Source organism: Nelumbo nucifera, chromosome 8 (genome assembly GCF_055504915.1).
Source record: "Nelumbo nucifera cultivar China Antique chromosome 8, China Antique-T2T, whole genome shotgun sequence".
In the NCBI taxonomy this organism is placed as follows: Eukaryota; Viridiplantae; Streptophyta; class Magnoliopsida; order Proteales; family Nelumbonaceae; genus Nelumbo; species Nelumbo nucifera.
Window position 1 is genome coordinate 15420241 of NC_142656.1, and position 10122 is coordinate 15430362.

General features: G+C 38.6%; 2 protein-coding genes across 2 annotated transcripts; one reads left to right on the plus strand and one right to left on the minus strand.

Annotated features, from left to right (window-relative positions):
- Positions 1-546: 546 nt before the first annotated feature.
- On the plus strand, positions 547-2702 carry TMM (Leucine-rich repeat (LRR) family protein). Its single transcript, XM_010251863.3, has one exon. The coding sequence runs from the start codon at positions 1130-1132 to the stop codon at positions 2606-2608; it is 1479 nt and encodes a 492-aa protein (XP_010250165.1). The 5' UTR covers positions 547-1129; the 3' UTR covers positions 2609-2702.
- A 3283-nt stretch (positions 2703-5985) lies between these two features.
- LOC104592479 (auxin-responsive protein IAA5-like) lies at positions 5986-8174 on the minus strand. The gene is made up of 5 exons (XM_010251864.3): positions 7971-8174; positions 7482-7779; positions 7134-7387; positions 6925-7033; positions 5986-6365 (listed from the first exon to the last, which is right to left on the minus strand). The coding sequence occupies exons 2-5, from the start codon at positions 7769-7771 to the stop codon at positions 6311-6313; spliced, it is 708 nt and encodes a 235-aa protein (XP_010250166.1). The 5' UTR covers positions 7772-7779; positions 7971-8174; the 3' UTR covers positions 5986-6310.
- Between the last annotated feature and the right edge of the window lie 1948 nt (positions 8175-10122).

Genomic DNA, 10122 nt, shown 5'->3' on the forward strand with positions numbered 1-10122 from the left:
AAAAATGGATTTTGGAACAGAGATGGATTCTGGAATTTTACAACCCAAGTAGGTGCAGTTATGGATAGGGTACAGTATAAGATTAAACCTGACCTTCCATCATTATCATCATCCATTCCTTGTCACAACTAAAATACCCCTAGTGGGCTGCTTACAATAGACCTGTATGTATTATGTGTTGAATTTAATATTTTGAGTTTATGTGAAGGACAATTGATAATTTTTGTGTTTTCTACATGTTTCATTTAAATAATTAAAAATTTTGGTTTGTTCATATTATTTTGATTTTTTATTATTTATACATAACAGGAAATTAGATGTGGGATTTAAACCTGATCCATCCCACCCTAAAATGTGGAGAGTGTAGAACCTGGGAGGGTTTTACATTTTCATGTGCGAAGCAGGTTTTCATTCTGAAAATACAATCTGCTATATGATTTGGAGGTTTGGAGAAGAAGAGAGGATCTGAAATTTACAAAAGTCTCCCCTAACCCTTCCCATTGCTACCCTTAGCACTCCCGACTCCTTGGGTGAAGAATTTTCACTCCTTGAATTCACAAAGGTACTGATGGTGATGGCCACGTATCCAGCATTATATTTTTAAAACTTGATTTCAGGCGGAGTACGTCTCTATCATTTGAATGCTTTAATTTGAAGGATGCTTCCGTCTTAAATTTTAAGCATCCAAGATAAGCTCAGATCAGATCAAGCTTTCTACTCAGACATTTCCCCAATCTCAATACCCACTGGATTGGCCCAACTAGTCTACCGACAGTGATGACATAAAAATCAAGCTCAGCTCATCAGCAGATAATGAACACAGAACAGAGGGGAATTTTCCCGTGAAATCAATTAATTACAACAAAAATCCAGAGTCCAAACCCATCTATTTATTTCTAGCCCTCTCCCTCCCCGTGATCAACCTTTATGAACTTCCTTAAATGACACATCCATGCACCAACGACCAACCCAACATGGCCCCATCTCTCATTAACTTCTCCTATTCTTTCTTTAACGCCTCCATCGTTCAAATATTTGCTTCAACTCAAGCAACCACACCTCTCCCAATCACTCACACAGTCTCTCCCTCTCTCTCTCTCTCTCTCTCTCTCTCTCTCTCAGAGTCGAAATGAGGCTCCTTCCCTCACTACCAGCAGCGGTTGTCCTAACCCTCATGTGGGTTCCTCTTGCAATGCCCTTCACGGTGATAATGTCAGATTCCGGCGTTCCATCGGCCCTCGTCGACGCCCCACAGACAGGCTTCTCCATGAACAAGAACGGATCAGCCCGGACCAATCCCCAGGAGCAGCAAGCGGTTTACGAGATCATGAAAGCCACCGGCAACGGATGGGCGACAGAGATTCCCGACGTGTGCCGTGGCAGGTGGCACGGGATCGAGTGCATGCCGGACAAGGATGAAGTGTTCCATGTAGTGTCGCTCTCTTTCGGAGCACTCTCCGACGACACCGCCTTCCCTACCTGCGACCAGACACAGTCCTTCATCTCACCTTCCATTACCAAGCTCCCATACATCAGAACTCTCTTCTTCTACCGTTGTTTCAGTTATAATCCCCAGCCCATCCCTTCTTTCCTCGGTCAGCTGGGCCCCACCCTCCAGTCTCTGGTGCTTAGGGACAATGGCCACGTGGGGCCCATTCCGGCTGAGTTGGGTAATCTGACCCGCTTGAGGGTCCTCGATCTCCACCGAAACAATCTCAACGGTTCGATACCGGTTTCACTTGGCCGGATCGCCGGTCTAAGGTCGTTGGATTTGAGTGAGAACAGACTAACCGGCCCAATACCTAGCCTGAGCTTCCCCGTTTTGAATGTGTTGGACCTGAGCCAGAATCACCTCATGGGCCCAATCCCTTCTAGCCTTGGAAATTGTCCTTCGCTCATTAAAATGGATATGAGCCGAAACCGGCTCTCCGGCCCAATACCCATATCCATCGGTGCCCTCAAGAGCCTGATTCTCATGGATCTCAGCTACAATCGCTTGTCGGGTCCCCTCCCAATCTCAATCCGGAGCTTAAATTCTCTCCAAGCTTTGATTCTCAAGGGGAATCCAATGGACTCGACGACCATTCCCGGTGATGGGTTCGAGGGGTTGAAGGGTCTAATGATACTGGTTCTATCCGACATGGGTCTGGAGGGACCCATACCCGACGCGCTAGGCCGGTTGCCGAGCTTAAGGGTTGTTCATCTGGACCGGAACAATATTAACGGTTCAATCCCTCTGAGCTTCCAAGACATGAAGGATCTCAGCGAGCTGAGACTAAACGATAACCGGTTGACCGGACCGGTACCATTCAGCAGAGAAACAGTATGGAGGATGGGGAGGAAGCTGAGGCTTTACAACAATTCGGGTCTCTGCATTGACCCACGAACCGGTATTGAAGTGGGTTCGGACGTTTCATTCCTTTCGGGCATCAGCCTCTGTGAGATGCCCAAATCAACACCGACAAGAACAACTCAGCATCTTACCTCCATTAGTGGAGACACACAGAGACCAGTTTGGAGTTCAAATTCAACATCCTCTGCAACTAAGGAAGCCACTTTTCTTCTTCTGCACATAACGACCTTGCTTTTCTTCCTTTCTTTATTGTGAGATGTTGGCCACATGGATTGTCAAATTTTGTATTGTAAATCTTATAAAAACAAAGACTAAAAGAGACGTTCTTCACCATCCCATCAACTCTTTCTACAGTTGTATTTCCCCCAAAAGCTTCATACAAACAAGCTCAAATGCCAAATTAAGAGAAGGCATATCCAAACAGCGGAATTCCAATTAAACAGATATATAATTTTATCCCATTCCCATCAACTAAGAGTGTTAATGGACCAGTTTTGGACTGGATCCTGTCCAGTCTAAAATCAATTTAGACAGATTAGATGGACAAAAAAGACAGTGGATTGGATCAATTCGATCCAAAATATTTATTAGATTGGACTGGACCTGGTCTGTCCATAATAAATTTATATTGAATTTGGTTGGATTAAGCCAATAACCAGTCCATTAATATAATAAGAATATAAGTGTAAATGGACCAGGTTTAAGTTGAAACAATCTAAATTAAAATGAATTTAAACAAATTGAATGGTCCAAACATTAAATTAGACTTGTCCAAAATGATCCAAATATTCATTAGATTTGATAGGACCTGATCCATTTGTAATAACAAATGGACTCACATTGGACTGGATCGACAAATACCTGTCCAATTCCAATTCCACAATCTAAGTCAAGATGTGATCGAATTGCCTTCTGAGGTGTGAATGGGCCAAAAGATAAAATTCCCACAAGAACCCAAATAAAAAAAATCCCGTCATGACTGATGTGAATAAAGAAGAAAAGTGGGCATCTGCTGCCTGCCTTTGAAGTCTTCGATGCTGGGGACTTGGTGGTCGTAATGCTTTCCATGTGTCGAGGTTTCTTGGAAGTTTTTGTTGTCTGAGTTCTCCAATGGGAACAAAGGTTCCTTCTCTCTTTTGGTTGAATCTCTTTTCGAAATTCTCAGAACAGGCCCACCCTAGTGGGAGACGCATTCATATTTTGTAGACCCAGAAAGGCAGAAGGTTTATTTGATGTAGCAAACTCTTTATTATCTGCTTTAATTAGTCACATCTCCCTATAGAAGATCAACATTAACACAGCTAGTTCTAATTTGATATTTTAGTCCTGTCAGCTTCATTTGAAGCAATGGAATTAATCCACCCAAGAACAATAAATTGATGCTTTGGATGATTCTTGCCTTCTTAGTTAGGATCTGGTCGGACCCAAATTTAGATGCCTACACAAAGATTGTCTGCAATTAATTTAAATTGTTGTTTTCTCTGGTTTGATGAAGCAGCTGGTGACTGCTTTGAAGACTTATCTTACAGCCACTAATGACAAAAAGGGAGGAAGAGAAGAAAGGAACAAAAAAAATTTCAGTCCTCTGCAGCCTCCTCTGGATGAATCAGCAATGATCGAGTTGGTATCGACCATTATGGTACAGGGATGTCATATGAGTATACCAGTCAGTCAGTCCTCGTGATGAATGTTATTCTTGACTCCATACATGTTAGCTTTGGAAAAGATAAAAAGGATGAACTGAAAAGTTGGAATAATGGAGAGAGATGCTTTCTTTACCGTAGAAAGGTTTAAAATGAGTTGGGCTAAAGCCTGTAACTCTGAAGACATGATGGGGTTCTTTTATTTTCTTTTAAGAAATTAAAAAATGAATAAAGAAAAGTTTAAGTGGAATAGGTAAAGTTAACTATCAAGGGCCCGTTTGGGAGAGCTTCTATGTTGAACGAACCATTTTGGAGAAAGTACTTAAGATAGCTTCGTTGGAAAGTCGATTTTTTATTCATGTTATAATTAACCCTATTTTCAGTTTTCTTGTTTTTTTTTTACTAAACCATCACTTAACGGCTTTTTGAATTTCTCACATTGAATGAATCACTTTGGACTATTCATTTCATATGGTTGAATCATTGACCCAAAGAAAAAACGGTTCAACCTTTGAACCGACCAAAATTGTCAAAGAACCATATCTGAATGGCCAATTGAAATAAACTGGCCCGAATAGGTACCATATAATGGGTGAGGGACAAAATTCTTACATGGGATTATGGGAAAGTAGATTTATTCAACCAAAAAGCATAATTGATATGAATTTAGTATCATGTGTGTGTATATATGTAGTGGCCGACATGCCACTAGATGTTGGAATTGGAGGAGCCCTTTTTACCAATTAATTTATTTCTTTACACTGATCTCATATGTCAAAACAGGTATTCAGTTAATGCAAGAGAAAAGATCAAGGGGTCAAGTAGTTATTTAACAAAAAACAAAATACATTCATTACTTATTTCTTAATAAAAGAGTAATTAACTAAAACCTATCAGCACTTAATTACTTTTGAATACCTCCAAGGAACCCCTGTCATATACATTCCATTAACTGATAAGGAAAAAAAAAATACAACGTTACTGTTCTACCCAGCAGACACTATACGAATCGGACATGGTTATTTTAATATATTCAAAATATCCTAAATAGTAATTGTTATACAAATGAACAAAATACCACTGGACCTTATATATGTTTGTTAAGCATCAGAACATACCAATGCTAGGTGTTGGTGCGTTAAATGGACAGTCTTGTGCGTTCAAAGGGGTGGAAGCGGGATTTTTTCTTGGATGCCAAAAGTTAATAGATATGGATGGGACAAGAAAGTGGGATAAATGGAAATTATGATAATTTTTAAGGCACTATTAAGTGTGTATGTGGGAATTTTTTTTTTTATAATGACGATAGTAAATAATATGTGTTCTAAAATTTTTTATATTATTCTTATAATTTTATGTCTATAAAAATTATTGTTGTTTGGCATACTTATTTTTGTTTATTATGATAGATATACAATATTAGAGATATGTCCAAATATTTTTTATAATTGTTTTAATCTTTTTTAATGAAAATTAATACCTTAAATATAATACTTATTGAAAGTAATTTGAACGAGGAGGAAAGTAGTTATTCAAATTATATTTTTGTTCTTATAATTAGGGAGCAACCAAATTCAAAGAGAGAGGGAGAGAGATGGCTCCTCTCCACCACCCACGCATGCAAATGAATGTACATCATTGCTTCCTTATTTTTATGAGATGGTTAGCATATGTTAAGGGTATTTTTGTCACATTAAAAGCAGATGAAATGACATCAAGTGAGTAAGAGTCATTTTTGTCATTTGAAAATTTCTATTTATGAGACCATAAAAAACCATAACATAAAGGAAGTATATAATCTACACAAAACTTGATGTCAGGAGAAGCTTTAGACATTATGACAATAAAGTTAGGGGAGGTTTCAAATAATTTCTCAAAAAGAATTTTCATGGAGCTAAAATTGATGATATATATTAAAACCTAAAGAAAAAAAAAAAATTAGAGTATCAGCATTTAGTGGGCCAGGTTCCTTCTAGAAAAGCCTCCATGAGTTTGAAAATACTCGCTTCATTAAAAAAGCATGGATAAATCATAATTGTTAGTCATAAAGTATGACAACTAAAGTGAATACAAAGCCAATGCAAAGCAAACAAAAAGATAATAAAAAAGAAAAAGTTGTACACCAAAACCCCCCATCATTCTCTTTTTGACGAACATGTCCTACAAACTTTTGAGGAATTATTTCTCTCTCTGCTCAGACTAAACTTACTTATGTAATAAGTAATTTGTACATCATCTCCATTCATGCTCACAACCATATATGTGCTCCTCTCAACAACTAAACCGAGTCAATGCTTGATGACATACGACTCGATTAACCTCCGCTCCTTTTTATCAGCTTCATACGCTGCACCGACCCGATGAATGTTCTGCCACATCATCATTTCCAACTTGTTAGTGCACACGATGTAAAAGGGCAAAGAAAAACAATGCATTATGCAACCCTACAAGTGCTGTTAATGGATCGGATCGTTCGTGCAAAGCAACCCGATCCATCATTTCATGGTCCCACCTATGATACCGACCTGATCCACTCATCATTTCTTTAGGACCATCCAGAAGAATTGGTTGCTTGGATCGTTATGATCAAGCAATCAAGTCAACTTTAGAAATCAGTGATTCCACTTCTACTGACTGTCTTGCAGAGTGGCCGGTTCAAACACAAATCGATTAGGGAATCTCTTTTGACCCGACCCGGGAAACCATCTAATTTAACGATTATCGGGTCTCAAGTCTCATAAACTGGTAAACATAGTTACTGCTTACTAAGGTTTCCAAACCCCGATTAAGAAAAAGTCGACCCGGACCCATTCCAACAGTCTGAATTCTGTCACAAAGGCATCTTAGGTGGGACTAGTCACTAAATTTCGCAACCAAAGGTGTACCAAATCAGTACTACAATTTTCTTTTTGAAATGGAAATACGTACTCCCATGGCGCATCTCCCACAAGCAGCCAGTCTCCTTCTCTGTCTTGATAAACCAGTGTGTAACTAGTAGGCTCTGGGCCACTTTTCGCTCCCTGCACACTGCTCTGGTCTGTGTAAACACAAACCCCAAAGTGAATCAAACACCCATTAGACCTTGCTCGCAGAGAAAAGAAGAGAACGTTTACAGAATAACAGATATCCCTACTTACACTTCCCGAACATGCTGATTACTGCACTGGTAAGGGTCTGATAAGAGCTGTAGAGACTGAGATCAATTTTCCTTCCTATAGCCAAACCTTCCATCTTCACCTTGACGTACTTGGAATTGGGTCCACGGCAAGCGTTCTCGTCTCTATGAATCCGTTCGTCGGCGACTCCTCCACCTTGATGCTGATGGTGAAGCTTCTTCCTCCAGGAGTTGATGGGTGGCCACCCCACAATAGAATTTGCCTCCTCTTCAACCCTGTTGATCACCAATCACCATTAACTATTCCTTTTCATCGCCCCATAACGTAAACCAAGGCAACGAGATTAGGAGTATGTATAAGAAGGCTTACTTGTTGTCCAAGAAGCAAGAGGAGCCTCTATCCCGGCCTTTATAATCGTCGTCGTCGTTTGGCTTGTCGTTCCACGACAGCAGAGGCAGTGTTCGAATTTCTGGGTTAGACTTGTCAAAGGTGTCATCGAAGCTACGTTTGTTATTCTGGTTGATTCCGGAACGGCCACCGTGGCTCCATATTTCAGTACCCACAAGCTGGTTTGGTCCGTAACCGCCGTAAGCGTATTTCTTTAAGTCGAAGTCGGCGGTGGGATGGCTTGGGAGAGCGAGACCCAGCTGAAGCTCCATATCGACCACTCCACAAATAGAACAAGAGAAACAAACAAGGATTACAGAAATAAATAAAATAACAAGAAGAGAACAAAGAGGAGAGATTGGTTTAAGAAATTGGAGTCCTGGATCCTAGTCTGGGATTTTTATAAGGAGAGAGAGAGAGAGAGAGAGAGAGAGAAGTTTGGTAAGGAGGAGGGAGGGAAACGGGACATACCGACAAGAGGGTTAAGAGAGGCGGGACTGTGCGGTCCTGCACAGTGCTACTCCCTCGCTACCTGTCCGTATCACTGCTCGACTTTTTGCCGACCCCGCTGCGATGCTGTCTCCGTGCTCATCGCTTTCGGAGCCGACAACGTCCTTTTCTAGTTTTTAGTTCCAGCACTTAAAATACTCACTTAGACTTTTTCTTTAGCAGTCTCTCTGGTCATACCACCCACCTAGACCAGAGGTCCAGAAGCGGGAGGAGAGCTCCATTGTATTTTCACTTTTATAAACCATGGTATTTTGTACAAGGCTTTTAACGGACCATCCGTTTTGAAGTTTGGGTCAACCATCAGCGTTTCAGCTTAGCTTAGTGGGGCCCGCGGTAGGGCCCTCTGAGTCAGAGCCCAGAGGTGGACGACTGTGGACACTGGCTGTGGCACCCAGGAATAGGATTCCTTTTGCTTCCATTTGATTAGAACTTAGAATCGAAGCGTGGCGTGGCGTTTGTAAAAATTGAAGTTTCATTTCTAAAACGTAGAAAAGTTTCCTGTTTTTTATTTTCTAGATATTATATCCAAATACAAAATTTGCTTTTATAATTTTTAGAGCCCATGTAATCATAGTTTTGAAAACGCGACCGGATCGGACCGGACAGTAGGACCAGTTGACCTGAGTCAGGCAGCGGTTGAATTGTCAATTCAGATAATAATTTTTAGCTTTTTTTGTTTTAATTATTATTTTTTTTAATTAGAATAAGCCATCCTTCGAATCAAACAGTCAGACTATTTAAGTTGAAAACTGGTGGCCAAAACAATTCCATGTTCTATCCGATTTTGAAAACTTTTGCATGTAATAATATTAAAATATAAAAGTATTTTGATCATTATAAATTAATGCCAACTCTCTTCAAATTAAACATATTTATCACTTTTTTGATTAAAAGTTAATGGTAAGGGGATACAAACTTTGAAAAGCAAAACATTTGGAATATCAGCCCGTTTAAACATTATCAAACACTACTCTGGCTGATTCATCGTGATGAGCTCCATTACCAACACCATTAGCCTTGATTAACGGAGACTAATGATAGCACTTAACTATTAACGTTGAAAGGTTGTCGTACCCGATTTTTACCATTAATTTCTTTATAATGGTACAAACAGCAATCAATAACTCAAATTATAATGTTCAATTTCCCATTTGCTTATTAATTCTTTTTTTTTTGTTGACACGTGTGAAACGACAACAATAATCATTAATAATAATAATAATATAGGAAATATAAAATAAAAGTATTACTAAAATATAATAAAATTTTTACTAGCATAACAAAAATAAGAAGAGTACTTAAAATTTTTTATCATTTTTAATTATTATAAAATTTTTATTCATATATTATTTATTATTATAATAGTTAATTATTATTATTTCAATAATAACAAAATTAATTAGTAAATCAATTAATATTAATTTTATATTTTAATAATATTAGAATATTGATTATCATATTGAAATATTTTATTAATTACATTAATAAAATATGGACTATCATTGTGAAATGGATGAATGAGAGTTATTGAAAGGTGTCTTACATTAAAGAGATGAGTCACAAAGCATTAAAGCTGTATTTGATGAATTGATGAGAATGGTCAATTTCATGTGAATCTTATGTGAACATATGATATTTGCTATTTTACTACTAATAGCTCTCAACCTTTGAGTGAGGGAGAGAAATAAATAATCAATAAGAGATAAAAAGAGGGGATTCGGGTGTGAAGAGAGGGGATGGTGATTGGTGGATGGTGGTGGCTGGTGGGAGACAAGACGCAAGGAGTGTGCAAATATAACCAAACAGCGTTCACGTTTGGTAATTGCCTTGTTTGGGATTATTTGGTTGTAAGCAGTACGCCGCGTGTAGTAGTTGCTGAGTCCTCACTTACAAGTTTTAAGTATGTAACTCATTACTATCAAAATAATGAGTTGGGTTGTTTCTTTAAGGCCTTTGGAAGTTATTTATTCGGTTAAAGTGTTTTGTGGCTAATATTTATTTGGGTAAATGTATTTATCTATGTTCTTTTATTTTTTAAATTAATAAAATAATAACTGTTTGGCCATAAAAAACCATTATTAAAAGGAGAAATTTTGTCCTATCCAAGTATTAA